The sequence below is a fragment of the Colossoma macropomum genome, unplaced genomic scaffold (assembly GCF_904425465.1).
Source record: "Colossoma macropomum unplaced genomic scaffold, Colossoma_macropomum, whole genome shotgun sequence".
Lineage (NCBI taxonomy): Eukaryota > Metazoa > Chordata > Actinopteri > Characiformes > Serrasalmidae > Colossoma > Colossoma macropomum.
This window is the reverse complement of record NW_023494790.1, coordinates 38,710,685-38,727,901: the sequence shown is the minus strand read 5'-3', so window position 1 is coordinate 38,727,901 and position 17,217 is coordinate 38,710,685. Positions and strand designations below refer to the sequence as shown.

The 17,217-nt window shown below is 42.5% G+C and overlaps 1 protein-coding gene across 1 annotated transcript; it reads left to right on the top strand.

Annotated features, from left to right (window-relative positions):
• Nucleotides 1–11,425: 11,425 nt before the first annotated feature.
• Nucleotides 11,426–16,995, top strand: sox9a (SRY-box transcription factor 9a). The gene is made up of 3 exons (XM_036573344.1): nucleotides 11,426–11,841; nucleotides 13,083–13,333; nucleotides 13,949–16,995. The coding sequence occupies exons 1-3, from the start codon at nucleotides 11,426–11,428 to the stop codon at nucleotides 14,704–14,706; spliced, it is 1,425 nt and encodes a 474-aa protein (XP_036429237.1). The 3' UTR covers nucleotides 14,707–16,995.
• Nucleotides 16,996–17,217: the final 222 nt, after the last annotated feature.

The window sequence follows — 17,217 nt, the reverse complement described above, 5'->3', positions numbered from 1 at the left end:
TTGCCGACTCCTGATCTAGATAAATAAGTCAGACCTTTCTGGACTGAAGTGATTCTAAAAAGCGTATCTAAATTTAGAATGCACTAAATACAAAAACGTTCAGACTAGATCAGTTCTCAGTGTAAGAGGAAGAGGACTTCTCTGAAACCTGTCTCGTACTTTCTCTCCTGAAAATGAAATGAAGAATGACACCAGGGCATCAGTGCAGCTCAGACAGGCAGCAGTTATATGTCATTAGATTGTACTAAAACTCCTGTGACCTTATCGGCTCCCGACAGACAGACAGACACGGCGCAGAAAGTATGTCACATAACTCGCTTCACGCCCTCTGGCTGGAAGTTTCAACAACTATTGTGATTGCTCAACTGACACAGAGTTAAACTGACACTGTCTTCCTTCAACTGAACCTTTATTTATAGCAGCATTGATAACACTGTCCTACTGCAGCACTCTGATGTTTCTGCTCAATTAAAGTGTTAAATAGTTCTAGAGTCAGAACTGTTCACAGTGGTGGTGATAGGAACCAGACGTCCACCTCTAAAAGCTCCCTCACAGAAAGTTCCTACATGAAATGGTTATGAATTCACTGCCTGATGACTGAGACACTGTTTTATGATAGTTTTGTGATAAGAGTTGGTTAACAGTGGAGGAGTACATACAGAATACTGAGGCAAAATAGTCCTTACAGAAAATTATTTTATCAGCTTTACCACTTTTTTACCATCATACACATTACAAAACTTTGCATATCCAAAAAAAATGCTTTACAAAGAGAAGAAAAAAATGTTGTTAACTTTCAGTGTTAAGAACAAGATTCTGTTATTTTGTGTTATATGTCTATAAAAAAATGTCTATATTTGTGTTGTAGTCATGGCGACCCCTGGTTCCTATCACCACCACTGTAAAGACATCTGAGTCAGAAACAGTTAAACTATTAAAATTCTTTTTTAAGCAAAAAAGAGACATGAGAAAGAGTGTTATTGTTCTAATATTATTCGAGCAGACAGCCTTGAGTGTTCCTTCGCTTTCATAAAAGAATTTTATGAAAATTCTTCTGTCATTTCAACCCCTTAAAATCTCAGTATTAAAACACACTAAGGCTTATTATTCAGTAACTACAGGGACTTCAATGCAAACTGGCTGAGCTGTTCTTATTATAGAAGTGTGTAATAAAACAGGCCCACTGGTGGACGCTGGACATGTCAGGGGTGAACTGTTTGTATTATTGGCAGTAAAGCAACAACTTTTGCAACCGGTGGTCAACAGAGTGATAAAAGAACGGTGAAAAGCTGTGCTGTAATCAAAAAGAACAACCAGCTAATGAGATTGTGTGGTCAGAACTAACTGCCCCATACAATCCATTTTAAGACCAAACTAACCGACCTTCACTGAGAATGTGAGTTCAGATAAAATGTCATTCAGGTTGTAATTTTAAGACTTGTTCAGAAGCTACTATGAATCAGTAGATGACTAGTATGCAATTAATATGTAAACATTTACGACTGACGAAAGTCTGGACTTGCTGTTGAGTCCTGTGAGTGTAAAGGGTTAACTGCAGGTGGGTGAAAGCGGATATCTCCGGAGGTTTTGGGCAGAAAGCCACAGCGCCTGCTCCAAAGATACAAGCAGCGCAAATATCATCTCCTGAAAAATAACAATGAGCACTGGAGCCAAGCTAAACGGCCAAACGACAGATCCACACCTTCATACACTCGCCTGGGCTCTTCTGGACGGGGGGGGTGAGAGGAACCGGTGTGTCAGCGGGAAGGCCCGTGCCAGCGGAAAAACTCCAAGTGGACGTTAGATTGCGCAGAGCGGGAATTCTCTGATGCAGCGAAACGCTAGACGGCCTGTACGGCGCTCCAGTCATAACGCAGCACATTTTTAAGGTGGATCGAGTTGAGCAGGCCGGGCAGCTAGACGCATGCTGGATGACCCGCAGTGACCCAGGGCACTTTATACCTCATTTCCCTATCATAACAGGATCTGATTTTTGTTCTTAGGAATACTCCTGCATGCAGAATGACGAGCTGAGATCATTCGTCTCAGCAGGAAATTCATGTTTGATAGATTTGTTTGAATAAATATCATTTTAAAAAGTAGTCGGTTTGCTGTCATGCTGCAGTGTGAGTGCTCAGGAGAGGTAATGTGTTGAATTTACTTCATTTAAATGTGTACATAATTTCAACATGAGCACCATTTTATTTAGTTCACTCACATTTGGCAATAATCATGCAGATTTGAGTGGAAATGATGTACACATTTGAATCAAGTAAGTTTAATGCATCAGGTTTTCTCCATAACTCAGTGTGTGAGGTGTAATCAGAGAGGTTCAGAGTGGTTTAGTGTGAAATGGTTCAGATGTCTTTACAGTGGTGGTGATAGGAACCAGGGGTCGCCATGACTACAACACAAATATAGACATTTTATTTACTATCCAGAACCACCAGTGAACCTACACGAGTCTTCTGAGTTTATATGAATGTTGGAACATCATCTCCATTTTTTATGTTTTTTATTGCTTCACATAATTTACCCCAGCTGCCATTTATGTTCTATGTACACATAGAAATAACCTGAAATAACTAAAAATCTTGCTCTTCACATTGAAAGTTAAGAATGTTTTGTTCCTTCTCCTGCAAAGCAGTTTTTTGAGATACAAAGTTTTGTTCAAGTGTTATGATGATGAAACAGTTTCCTTTAGGGTGTATTCTGTCTCACAAAACCCTGCTTGTATCCCTCCACTGTTAAAAAAGTCAAAATACTCTACCATAAAACAGTGTCTCAGTCATCAGGCAGTGAATTCATAACCATTCCATGTAGGAACTTTCTGTGAGGGAGCTTTTAGAGGTGGACATCTGGTTCCTATCACCACCACTGTGAACAGTTCTGACTCGGTAAGTTTATCTAGAACGGAGCGTTTCACACCAAACCACTCTGAATGAACTTTGTTTACATCACAACCATTTAATTATGCAGAAATGAAATGCATAACTGTTATGAAACTAATCAGTTGTCGTTATGAGAGTGAGATGGGGCCACAAACAGGCCTTGCAGGGTTAAAGAGAAAGAGCTCTGAATGGATAAGTGATATGCTCTTGCACTGTGTCAGTGAGATGTGGTGGACGGCTGGTTGGTTTACGGTGATGTAACCCAGGCCGAGCTATAAATAAGAATAAATAAATAAGAACAGGAGGAGAGGTACGAAGTCACTCTGTAAGTGACGTGTAAGTAAACAGCCTCAGACTAAAGTCTCTGATCTGCTCTGAGTGGTCATAAATCTTAGATAACAGTTATTGGGCGAGGATCCCTGAAGCCGCCTCCATCCCTCACTCCCTATCGCCACGTCAACATGCCCGAACGCAGCTCCACCGCTCACTACATCAAACCGAGACACGCATTACTTATTGCCTCGGAGGACAGCTGCTGAAGGTGAGAAGTTTCCTCAAACGCATCAGCGAGCCTCGGAATGGAGAGCATGAGTTAGCGATTTACCTCCACTGTTTACTCAGAGCCTTCGCACCGCACCTCCAAGTCCAGATGAGAAGTTTCCCAAGCTCTTTTGCACTGGCCAGGCAGATCCACCTTCAGTTTGCCCGAGGTTTGCCTGAAGGACCTGGAGGCACCGTTAAATAGGACATTAGCGATAGTTCAGTGGAGGCCATCACCTCACCGTGCCGCACTAGAGCGCTTCTCCAGAACAGCAGTGCAGAGTTGAGATTTATTCAAACACCAATAAATCAATTAATGAACTATAAGTAATGATGTCCTGCACACCAAGCACATTTTTAGATGTTGAAAATGTGAATTTATTTTATTTTTTCTCTGTTTGATGTTTGCTAAACATAAACTCACTCAAATGTCTCTGGTGTTGGCATGGCAACAACCAAGCTGTTGGATCTCATAGAACCATTAACACTCAAAGAAGCATTTGCATGCTTAAATGGTTACTTGTGTGGTGAAATGGTTCTTCAGATTGTGTTCTATATGACATCAAAAAGGCTCTGCCATTGTGACAATGTCAAGCTTGTAACTATAGAAGAACCCATTTTGGTGCTATATAGAACCATTTTCAAAAAGCTTCTATATGAAACAATATATAACACATTTGCCATCCATCTGTAGAACATTTCACCATGCAAAGAAACATTTAAGCATGGAAATCGTTCTATGAGTGTTCATTGTTCTATATAGAACCACTGTCTTTATTGAAGAACCATCTTTTTAAAAGGGTAGGTCAGTGTTCATAAGCCTACAGGCCTTCATTACAACTGACATAGACCAACATAAACCTGAGATATCAGATGTATTCTGACATTTTCATGCACATTATAACAGCTGACTTTGGAGCTTAGCGTACATCACAGTGACATAAAGCTGATGGTAAAATAGCAGAAAATATAGAAGCAAAAAGGTTTATTAGGGACTACTTTGCCTTACAACGTCGTCCATGTAATTCTCCCCCGTTAATGGATATTAAAAGTACGTTGTAGCACAAATGTTTACCTCAAAACGATCGTAAAAGTGTCTCAGACATCAGGCAGTGAATTCATAACCATTTCATGTAGTAACTTTCTTAGAGGTGGACATCTGGTTCCTATCACCACCACTCTGAGCGATTTGTTTACATCTTAACTCTGGCGTGACAATCCACATCTGATGTTTAGTTTAGATACAGAACAATCATGTCTTAATATTTTGCATTTTCGTCTCACTTTTGGTGTGTAACAGCCTTTAGAGTGAGGAAATATATTGCTTGATCATTTTCAGTCCACATCGGAGCAATAAAAGATTTCAACAGAGCATTAAATTAAAATCACAAACAGAGCGATTATGTATGATTGTGTCGCACAAATATACAACAGCTGAGTTTATAAGAATGTCATCTAAACACACTGAAATTGGGCTCATATTTATAACAAAAATATCTGACAACTTTCAAACCACAGTAAAGTTTCCAAACAAGCAAAAGCCTCTCTTAATGCTGGGATGCATTCAGGCAGCAAAAGAACCATGTGAACATATTGAGGGCATCTAGAGAAGCTTCCACCATATGGCGCTGAAATTTCTTTCACATTGACTTTAAAGCCTCGTTGTTTTTTGACAGTATGTGGCGTAGGCGTTGCTCATTTGAAATCACTCGGCAGAGAGTCGGCTAACCCACCTGAGTGCGAGTGCCAGCAGGGACCAAGTCCAGATTTAACAGCTGGCATCGGCTGAAAAACCTTGAACACTGCAGCACATCATTTAGACTTACAGGGGCAAGTGCTTTAGCATACAGCAATTTCACTATTTTGATACTTTATTATCCTATTAGTACTCTGTAATTATCAAGTTAAAGCATTACATCATGTTATAAGTGCAGTAATTAAATTGTACTATTTAGCGGTTACAACTACAGCTGAAAATGCCATGAGACATCTCTTAATTCACTGAAATTTAGGGCTGTAATGAAAAGTTGGCAAATAATGTTCTATAATGTTCATGTGACCCACACAGACAGATTCTGACAGACTGTAATACACTACAGGAAGTGTAGGGGGCGATATGGCTTCTACTGTTTCATTTAAAAAGCCTCTATAATGTTCATATGATCCACACAGTCATTCTGACAGACTGTAATACACTACAGGAAGTGTAGGGGGCGATATGGCTTCTACATTTTCATTTAAAAAGCCTCTATAATGTTCATATGATCCACACAGTCATTCTGACAGACTGTAATACACTACAGGAAGTGTAGGGGGCGATATGGCTTCTACATTTTCATTTAAAAAGCCTCTATAATGTTCATATGATCCACACAGTCACTCTGACAGACTGTAATACACTACAGGAAGTGTAGGGGGCGATATGGCTTCTACTGTTTCATTTAAAAAGCCTCTATAATGTTCATATGATCCACACAGTCACTCTGACAGACTGTAATACACTACAGGAAGTGTAGGGGGCGATATGGCTTCTACTGTTTCATTTAAAAAGCCTCTATAATGTTCATATGATCCACACAGTCATTCTGACAGACTGTAATACACTACAGGAAGTGTAGGGGGCGATATGGCTTCTACATTTTCATTTAAAAAGCCTCTATAATGTTCATATGATCCACACAGTCATTCTGACAGACTGTAATACACTACAGGAAGTGTAGGGGGCGATATGGCTTCTACTGTTTCATTTAAAAAGCCTCTATAATGTTCATATGATCCACACAGTCACTCTGACAGACTGTAATACACTACAGGAAGTGTAGGGGGCAATATGGCTTCTACTGTTTCATATTGTTCTGCTGTTTTGTTCCTCAAACTCACAAATCAAGTTGGACTATCACAGCACATCTTTCCCCGTCCATCTGCTGCTGCTCCCCAGGTGTGTAGTTCAAGTTCAGATTTAGCCTTGGCTAGTAACGTTAGCTGCTTTCACTGTTTAATTTAAATTAAGAGCTCTGTACCAGTTTATCATTGACGTTTCACACATCAGTGATAAACTGGTAAACTGGTACTTATTTTCAAAACAAACGGCAGCAACATACATTTAAAAATGCATTCTCCCTCCAAATTGGCTCCAGAGAATTTGCTGGCTCTTTTTTCATAGCATGCTCTGCAATCTGTAAGTAATAAAGAGTCAAAGAGTTATTATAATTTATTAGTATAAACAGATGTAAATAAATACATTGAACAGAGTTGTGTGGCTTTATTTCATTTCTTTTTTGATATTTCCTCATTTTAATACCTTTTGATATATAAATGGGGGGGGGGTGATGTCAGTGAACTGTGCTGGCTTGGTGGGGTGGGGTGGGGGTGGTCTGGTTGGAGTATGGGCCACCGCTACTGAAAAAACCCCAGAGGAAACACTGCTCTATACTGTTCAGATAGCCAAAGAGAGCATTACGCTTAGATTAGTCAATTAATTGAACAGCCATCAACAAGTTAATTGATAATAAAAATAAACATTAGCTGCAGCCTTGCAAAAATACACAAAGTTGGCGACTACTGCACTCACAGCAGGTCCTTCTGATTAACATGACCGGACTGAAAAAAGGCTTCAGCTAAGAGATCAGCTGCTAACAGCCTTCGCTGAAAAGGGACGTTTCACTAAACGCTGTTTCAAAATAAACAAAGACCCTCTCCTTCCTATTAGCGAAGGCAGCGGCGCTACGAGACCCAGCGTGCAATTGACAAGAGTCTAAGAAGGTCTGTTCTGTTTGTGCTTCAAGTGAACAACTTAAATAAGCAGAGTCAGAGTAAATAAACGCGGTGTGACAAGGCGCGGAGGAACCAGGACGCACATAGTTGGTTTTCTGTATTTGGAAGTGGGGCCTTAATTAAGGTGGAGGGGCAGATAGGATTACTGACTGATTCTGCATTGCGAGGGTCTGACGTTGAGCAAGCAAACAGCGTAACAACATCCAGAGGTCTGCTTTACTCCTCCAGCCCGAGAGAGAGAGAGAGACAGAGAGAGGGAGAGAGAGAGAGAGAGAGAGTGAGAGAGAGAGAGAGAGAGAGAGAGAGAGAGAGAGAGAGAGAGAGAGAGAGAGAGAGAGGAGAGAGAGAGAGAGAGAGAGAGAGAGAGAGAGAGTTAATTAAACTTATCACCTCAGGCCTGCAAATCAGCAGGCATGAAATGAGCTAAAATCAACTGATAGACTTCTGGAGATCTGCTTTTGCTCTTTTCATGCAAAGTTCTCTCGAAAAAATACATTCAGTCGGCCTCCGCGCAGCTCTCAGGAACCCTGCTCTGACATACACAAAGCCACACAGCAACAAAGCTCACAAAAGTTCTTGAGTAAAAGTAAAAATACTCAATTTATAAACACTTAAAAGGTGTGTTTTCAGGGGTTCTTTATTGAAGGCAATGAATCCTGAACAATTTGCTTGCTTAAGTGCTTCTATATAGTACAAAAAAGGGTTCTGCTATTGTTACAAGCTTGACATCGAAACAATTGTAGAACCCTTTTTGGTGCTATGTAGAACCAACACGTTCTCCATCAATCTGAAAAACCATTTCACGATGCAAAGCACCCTTTAAGCCTATAAATCGTTCTACATAGAACTCATGGTTATAAAAAGAACAGTTTCCTAAGTTACTAAGGAGTCCTTGAAGAACCATCTTTTGAAGTGTGTATTTCTACCACAAGGAACAAAAGTATTTGTTTTTAAATGTATCAACCCATAAAGTGCTGTGAGTTTCCACCAATTTTTCAAAATTTCTGAAGTGTGTCAGATGTAATCAGAGAGATTCAGAGTGGTTTGGTGTGAAATGGTTCAGATGCCTTTACAGTGGTGGTGATAGGAACCAGGGGTCGCCATGACTACAACACAAATATAGACATTTTATTTACTATCCAGAACCACCAGTGAACCTACACGAGTCTTCTGAGTTTATATGGAATGTTGATGATGGGCAATTCTTTGGGGACTATTTTGCCTCACAGCGCCCTGCATGTATCCCTCCACCATGAATGGAGTTTAAGTTCTCTAAACTATCATAAAACAGTGTCTCAGTCATCAGGCAGTGAATTCATAACCATTTCATGTAGGAACTTTCTGTGAGGGAGCTTTTAGAGGTGGACGTCTGGTTCCTATCACCACCACTGTGAACAGTTCTGACTCGGTAAGTTTCTGTAGAACGGAACGTTTCACACCAAACCACTCTGAACCACTCTGTTTATGTCTTTACCACTTAATTATGTGGAATTTTTAAAAAGTTAATGGAGTTCCCCTTTAAGACCTGTTTTATTTAGATTTTAGATTTTTAGACTTTTTTATAGTAAAAGTTATTGCATGAAGTGCTTATGAATACACTGCCAGATGGCTGAGATTTTGGCCTAGAACACATTTATAAAATATATTCACAGTAGAGAGATTGATGGAGAGTGTTGTAAGAAAAAATTGTGTCTAAAAAAAATGATTTTTTTAGGTTTCATCACTATTTTAACATTGTCTTTGAAAAACTGGATAGTAAATAAAATGTCTATATTTGTGTTGTAGTCATGGCGACCCCTGGTTCCTATCACCACCACTGTAAAGACGTCTGAACCATTTCACACCAAACCACTCTGAATCACTCTGTTTACATCTCACACACTCAAATATACAGACATTTGGAAAATTGGTGAAGTTCTTTTTTTAATCTACACCCATCACCGACACAGCTTGTATAATCTCCATAGAAAAGCACTGACCAATAGAATGGGACACACTGGGTCAGCTGCACATGATCCAGGCCCAATGCCAAGCATGGGCTAGAGGGGTATAAAGGCTGTGGAGCAGTGGAACTGTGTTCTCTGGAGTGATGGAGCTCCATCCAATGCCTTTGGGATGAGTTGGAGTGACCCAGAACTGATCATCCAACATCAGTACCTGACCTCACTAATGCTCAATCAAATCCTCACAGCAATGTTCAACATCTAGTGTAAAGCCTTCCCAGAAGAGTAGAGGCTGATACTGCAGCACAGACTCACTATCAACACCTTCATTTCAGAAGAAAAGAGTTCTGAACACTCAGAAGTTCTTTAAACGTCTCTATTTGTCAAGGCTAAGAAGTAGAAACCTGTGGATGAGCTGGTCAGGCTCCTGAGCTGGGATTGGCCAGTGGTGAACACTCGTCCAACCCCAGCGCAGGAAGGTGGGGCTTGGTCGGAACGCGGGTCTGAAAGAAGAAATAACATTGTGCCCAGTGCTGATGGTCCTCAGAGAGACCGCCACGCTTTGTCGGACCGCTGTCTCCCCCTATGGGCAAAAGGTAAAACTGCACCTACTCACTCAACTTTACTGATGACTTGGACCTCAACAACGGGACTATCACAGCTCTTATAACACTGCCTCTCAGTATTTAAGGCCTCCTCACCAGACTCTATCTCACTAAAGGACTTTAGCACGAGTTATCCTCATCACAGCCTTTCAAAAAACAGTTATACGAAGTTAATAAGGCTAAAAAGTTGAATGACACTGAGGTAAAAGTGAAGAGAATAATGATATTTCGAAATAATAAGTTCAGAAAAAAGGCAGCAGGCACAGTTTTTGACATTCAACAATGTGCAAACAATGTAGATGCACCTTCAGAGGTACCTTAAGACTCAGTTATGTACTTTAAAATAGTTTTAAAGGTGCACTACGTTCACTTTCCAAGTTTTTCTACCTTTTCTTAGAATAAAATCAAGATAACTGCAGTGTGATGTTTATGTACTTCTTTATGTAACACTTATTAAATAGAGAAAAACACATGAGCATAGAAAATCATGAAGATATCATAACATTTAGCCTGTAACAATGCGCTAATTTGCAATAATTTGACCCTAAAACACCTTCACCTCAATGAAAATTGGGAAAAGTTGAAAATATAACAGAAGATTTAAGTTTGATTACATTTTGAATTGATTGGAACATTTTAAAAACCTGGCTTTATTAAATTAAATTAACCCAATTAGTGAACTTAATTTGGAAGTGAACTCCATGCATTCTCATCCTGTCCTGTAAAACTGTAAGTCCAAAGGATGTTTTGGAACCGGAGGAACCTTATAATGTCCTGCAGAAGGCGTACCCCATGTACCCCACCACACTGACCACCAGAGAAGCACAGGAGCCCTGAAAGGTGCTTTTCTTTTTGAGGTGTTTAAATTTGGCTCCTCTGCTTTTATTTTCCACCTCAATCTTTGTTTTTTCTACATCACACTTTAAAAAGATGGTTCTTCAAGGGTTCTAGCAAAGGCAATTGTTCTATTTGGAACCACAAGTTCTGTATAGAACAATTTGCATGGTGCTTTGCATGGTGAAATGGTTCCTCATATTGATGGAGAATGTGTTGTGTATGGTTCTATGCAGCACCAAAAAGGCTTTGGTTCTACACAGAACATTTTCAAAAAGGTTCTATATAGAAACATGTACAACACACATTCTCCATCAATCTGAAGAACCATTTCACCATGCAAAGTACCATGCAAATGGTTCTATACAGAACTCGTGGTTCTAAATAGAAGCATTGCCTTTACTAAAGAACCCATGGAGAACCATTTTAAGTGTGTATAGTGGGGTTCTATTAATAGTACTAGAATGAAAACGTTCAGTTCTAACTAGTAAAGTGTGGAGGAGGGGGAGGAGATGAAGGGCGTGGCCGCGTCCGTGACGCCACGAGCTGCGCGCCCAATCGTGGCGCGAGCTCTCTTATAAAGGCTGGGCGCACGGGCGCTGTAGAAGTTCCAGACTGCGCGGAGGAATAAAACATACAGGAGGGAAAAACAAACAGGAGAACCTGAGAGAACCCGAGGGGAACGGGAGCCTCAGCAGCGTGGAAAGCCACCAGGACGTCAGCGCGCGCATCAAACCCAGTTGGAGTTCTCGAGGACTTTCTGAGGAGCCGCGTGACGCGCCGCAACTTCTGTTTTTGTTTTTTTTTCTCCGCGCGCCGCTCACCGTCAGCTCCTCGCATGAATCTCCTCGACCCCTACCTCAAGATGACGGACGAGCAAGAGAAGGGTCTGTCCGACGTCCCGAGCCCCAGCGTGTCTGAGGACTCGGCGGGCTCCCCGTGCCCCTCCGCCTCGGGCTCCGACAGCGAGCGCGCGGCGGCCGAGAGCCGCCTCGGGGACTTCAAGAAGGACGAGGGCGAGGACAAGTTCCCCGCGTGCATCCGCGAGGCCGTCTCGCAGGTGCTGAAGGGCTACGACTGGACGCTCGTGCCCATGCCGGTGCGCGTGAACGGCTCGAGCAAGAACAAGCCGCACGTGAAGAGGCCAATGAACGCGTTTATGGTGTGGGCGCAGGCGGCGCGGAGGAAACTGGCGGACCAGTACCCTCATCTCCACAACGCGGAGCTCAGCAAGACCCTGGGCAAGCTGTGGAGGTACGTGGGAATCATGGGGGTCCACCTAGAGAGTAGAAGGTCTGGAGCTCAGTTGATGGAGTAGGAGGTTTGGAGCTGAGCCTAGAGACTGGAAGGTGTGGGTGTTAGTGTGGAGAGTAGAACCTACGGAGGTGCGTTCAGAGAGTGGAGGATATGGTGGAAAGGTTCGAGTGGAGGTCAGATTAGAGAGTAGAGCTTATGAAGATGTGTGGAAGTTCTGGAGGTTAGTTTAGAGTGAAAATTCTGCATGTAAGTTTAGAGAGTAGATGTTATGAGGATTCATTTGGAGAGTGGAGGTTCTGGAGGGAGGTTTGGAGAATAGACATTATGGATTCACATTTAGGATGCAGAACCTCAGAATGTGTGTTTAGAGAGTGGAAGCACTGGATGTATGTTTAAAGTAGAAGCTCTGGAGGTTAATTTAGAGACCAAAAGATACTAAAGTAAGTGTGAAGTGGAAGTTTTGGACATCCATTTAAAGAGCAGAAGTTCTTGAGGTGTGTTTGGAGAGAAGACGTTTTGGAGGTAGGTTTAGAAAGCAGATGTTCCATAGGTAAGTTTAGAGCGTGGAAGTTATGGAGGTAAGTTTACTGAACAGAAGTCATGGAGGTGAGTTTTCACAGAGTAGAAGTTATTGAAAAGTTTAGAGAGTGGAAATTCTGGAGGGAGGTTTAGGGTGAAGGTTCTGGAGGTAAGCAGAGTAGAACTTAAGGTGGTAAATCGGTAGGGGCCAAATTATTGCTCAGCTTTAGCACTATGCTGAAAAATGCACAGCATTGAACTGACTCCATTTGAAAGTTTAGTTTCAGTTCCAGTAAAATTCGTCACACCAACACATTTTTGTGCCAAACGTAACTAAACTGCTAGGCTGCTGTAATGGCCTGTGTTTTATTGCTGTAGAAATGCTGTGTATGTTGGAAGGAAGTCAGTTGAAAGCAGTTTTTCAATGTAATACCCATAAGCAAGAGCTTATTAGTCTCTATGACAAGGGTTAGACTAACAATGAATGAAGTGCTTGATATATTTATGCTCTAACAATGTAATTACAGCTTTACAATGCACATATTACACTGTATTACCAGGCTTTGTGGTGTTTTAATTTCCCCCCATTCCACTCTCAAGTGCTTTATTTGGCTGCATTAGAAGTCTTGATGTTAACAGTCGTGTGAGGTTGTTTGATTTGTTACTATGCCCTGTATGTGGAGACTCTCCATTCTGAAGACTTTCTTCTCCATCCACAGGTTGCTGAACGATGTGGAGAAGAGGCCTTTTGTGGAGGAGGCGGAGCGCCTGCGCGTGCAGCACAAGAAGGATCACCCGGACTACAAATACCAGCCACGGAGGAGGAAGTCGGTGAAGAACGGAGCAGGCGAGGTGGAGGAGGGCCCTGAACACGGGCACGTGTCGCCTAATGCTATCTTCAAAGCTCTGCAGCAGGCCGACTCCCCTGCGTCCAGCATGGGAGAAGTGCACTCCCCCAGTGAGCAAGGAGGTGAGTTCTGGGCGCTAGTTAGTCCAGTGTTATGGGATCAAATGGTCAGGTTGAGTATTTTAGTTACTTTTACAGGCCTAGATTGACATTCAGTAGCCTTTTGCAATTGTTGGAACAAAACATGAAATCTCCAAAGTGGTAACTTTACAGGAGAAAGAAAAACATTCGTCACTTGTAAGTTAATGTAAAGCGATTTATTCCCAAGTAATTCTGGGCCATTTCTGTTGGTCTATTCATCATGAAATTTTAACACTATGCAAAGACTGGAGTTTTCAAAGTATGCAAAAAGTTAAAAACGACAAAAATGGAGATGTAAAGTTTTTGCACCACAGCGAAGCCCTCTAATGACATTCAGTAGCGTTTGCAGGCGACTGAGAATGATGTGCTGCTTAACATGTCAAGAGATCACTTTTAAACCATGTAGTACGTGCAGCATGTTGTGTAAGTTGAAATAAGAACAACTGCTTTGTCATCCTGGTTTCTGGGCCGCGTCCATGAGACTTGTTGTTTTTACTGAAACTGTTGCATCAGCCGTGTTCAGCTGCGCAGTGGCTCACATTCTCCCTCCTTTCTCTCCACCCACTTTCCCTCCCTCCCTCCCTCTCCGAAAAACAGGCCAGTCCCAAGGTCCCCCAACTCCCCCCACCACCCCCAAAATCGACGCGCAGCCAGGCAAAGTGGACCTGAAGCGCGAGGGCCGGCCGCTCCAGGAGGGCACCGGACGCCAGCTCAACATCGACTTCCGTGACGTGGACATCGGCGAGCTGAGCAGCGACGTCATCTCGCACATGGAGAGCTTCGACGTGACCGAGTTCGACCAGTATCTGCCACCAAACGGGCACCCGGGCGCCACCTACGCGGGCGGATACGGCCTGGGCCAGGGCCAGGCAGCCGGGGGCGGCTGGATGAGCAAGACCCAGAGCGGGAGCCCTCAGGGCGGGCAGCAGCAGCAGCAGCACTCCCTGACCCAGCTGGGTACCGGGAACAGCGGAGATCAGGGCCAGCAGAGAAACACCACTCACATCAAGACAGAGCAGCTGAGTCCCACCCACTACAGCGAGCAGCAGGGCTCGCCACAGCACGTCACCTATGGCTCCTTCAACTTGCAGCACTATGCCGCCTCCTCCTTCCCCTCCATCAGCCGGGCACAGTACGACTACACCGACCAGCAGGGCGGCGCCACCTCCTACTACAGCCACGCGGCAGGCCAGGGCTCCGGGCTCTACTCCACCTTCAGCTACATGAGCCCCAGCCAGAGGCCCATGTACACCCCCATCACCGACTCCGCTGGCGTCCCCTCCGTCCCGGCAGCCGGCCACAGCCCCCAGCACTGGGACCAGCAGCCCGTGTACACACAGCTCACGAGACCCTGACCGCGTTTAAAGACTGTTCAACAAGGCTGATGACTCGTTATGCATCGTTAACTCTGTAAAAACAGACACTTGAGGAAAGCTGGACTTCAAAAAGGACTCACAATGTGCCTTTGGAAAAACCTGATGCCATGAGTAGATATATATTTTTAGCCTTGATTACAAGAAAAAACATTTTTCTGAGAAAAAGGTTCCTCTGTGAGGAATAATTAATTAATGTACTTTAGTATGTACTGTGTATGTTTGGTTGCACTTCACTGTAGGGCATGCATGACACATAACGTCGTCATGACAACCGTCATAAACCCGAATAAACGTTTATAGACGTCATCTGTCATAAAAGCTGCTTTTGTCAACTCTGATGTCACGTTAGCAGTTTTTTGAAGTTTTGCTGGTTTATAGCTCACAGTAATATGATGCTGATGATGTAACAAAGCAGGGCTAGGCAATATGACTATATATCATTATCGTCATGAATCATGTCACAACATGCATTTGTGGACTTTTAACAGTCTGTTTAACTGGATTTGGTGCCAAATATTGCATAATAATTGATAACATTTTTAAAATGTAGCACTGCTGGCTCTTCTCTCTCTGTTCCAGCTGATCAGATGTCTGAGCCAATAAATATAGTGACATATCGTGTGTTGTGAAAATTTCTTGAAGTATCACAATACTAAATTTTTGCCGTATCGCCCACCTCTTTGGCAAAGTTTACATTTTATATGTGGTAGGATTGGCCAGCTGTCGTGTTGTCAGCATTGTGTCACTGTGATGTACACTGAGAAAGTTTAACAACGTAAAAAATCAATAGAAACTTGACATGCAGCCTTTATGACAAACAACGCCTGTTGAAACGAGTCTTTCGTCGCTGTCCAAAACAAACGAGTGTCTCCATTTCACCATCATGGGAGCGCAGCAGCTGGCCTTTACAGTCTGTGAAAATTTGATAATGATTGGACCAACAGAAATGCTCCAAAATGGCTTGGAATAAACTCTCGTCAAGAACTTACATTGAATTTAAAGAATGTTTTTGCCTTCTCCTGTAAACCTGCCGTTTTGGAGATGCCTGATTTTCGCTTTATAATGTTTATTCATGTTTATGTGTGTCATGTAGCCTTATGAACGCTCCCCTACAGTGAAGCGTAACTGTGTGTTTTCTTACCGTTGGCTGATTGGAGGGGATTTTATGACATTTCTCTTAAAAAAGGTCTATTTTTACTAAACTAAACCACTCCTAGTAGCCCTGTCTCATTCGCATCTGCATCTGAATCCATTTGCCGGCCTGTTTTCTCATCTTCATGCGTTGTAGGTTGCGTAGGTTTATTTATCTTTCCTGTAAAACATTCCTGAGAGGGCCAGGCTTCGGACTGTTTTGGAAGCTCGGTTTGAGTGTGCACCATCAGTGCCTGGTCCAAGGGTTGTGCAGGGGGGCTAAAAGGAAGAGTACACCAGCAGCTGAGAATTTACTCCTGTGACAGGAAACGACCTTTGATCCCCAGGTTGTCCTGTCTTACCAGCCCTGTCTTTCCACCCCCACCATCCCCATTCTGTCAAGTCTTAACCCCTCTAATTTATTTATTAGCATTAATTTTATTTCAAAGTAATTATGTGCATTGTATTCGTTAATACTTTAAAGGACTAATTGTTTTTTTTCAGAATTCGCCCCTCCGGGTCCATAGCATAGTCGTCGTAAAGCCGAGGGGCGCTACTTAATATGGTACAGTTTCGTAATCATGTTTATTTATCATATGTAGATGTTTCTATTTTAAATGTTGTTTTCTTCCTTTTGTGTGTGTGTTAGCCAAACGCATATCGATGAAGTACTGTTTCCATTCCTAAAGTAAGGGTGATTCTCAACTGGAACCGTTCGGCTTTCTTTCATCGGAAAGTTTCACAAAGCTCTGAAGCGGTAATTGTTTTGTTTTTGTTTGCTTGTTTTTTTTTGTTTAGAGACACCAGTATGTTCCATCTAATCTCTCCTATGAGTTACTCCTTATTCCATGCCACGTATCTGAGAACTGATGTTACTGATGTCATCCAACCAGTTTGTTTTTTTTCTTGCATCAGATTTAACATTTTCCTTTGAAGAAGTTCATCTTTTTTATGATATTTGCAATAAAAGAGAAAATGAAAAAAGCCAAAGCGTAAGCTGTTCTGTTTCATTTTAAATCTAGAAGAGAGGTAGAAAGGGCACAGAAGGCTCCCATTCCAGATTTCAGAGCTTTTCACATCCAAAATGCAAAAACGATCTCAGGGTAAACATCAAAAATCATTTGATGTAGCTGATCTACGTTGTTTGGTCTCTATTTGTTCCTCCTTTAGTAGTTCTTATAGAACAGCCTTGTTTGGAACATCAGTGAAAGGAAATATTGATGGTACCTCCAGTGTATAAAGGTCTGTTAGAAACACCCACCTTATGCTTCCACTCACTGGCCAATTTATTAGAAACACCCACCGTGTGCTTCCACTCACTGGCCACTTTATTAGAAACACCCACCTCGTGCTTCCACT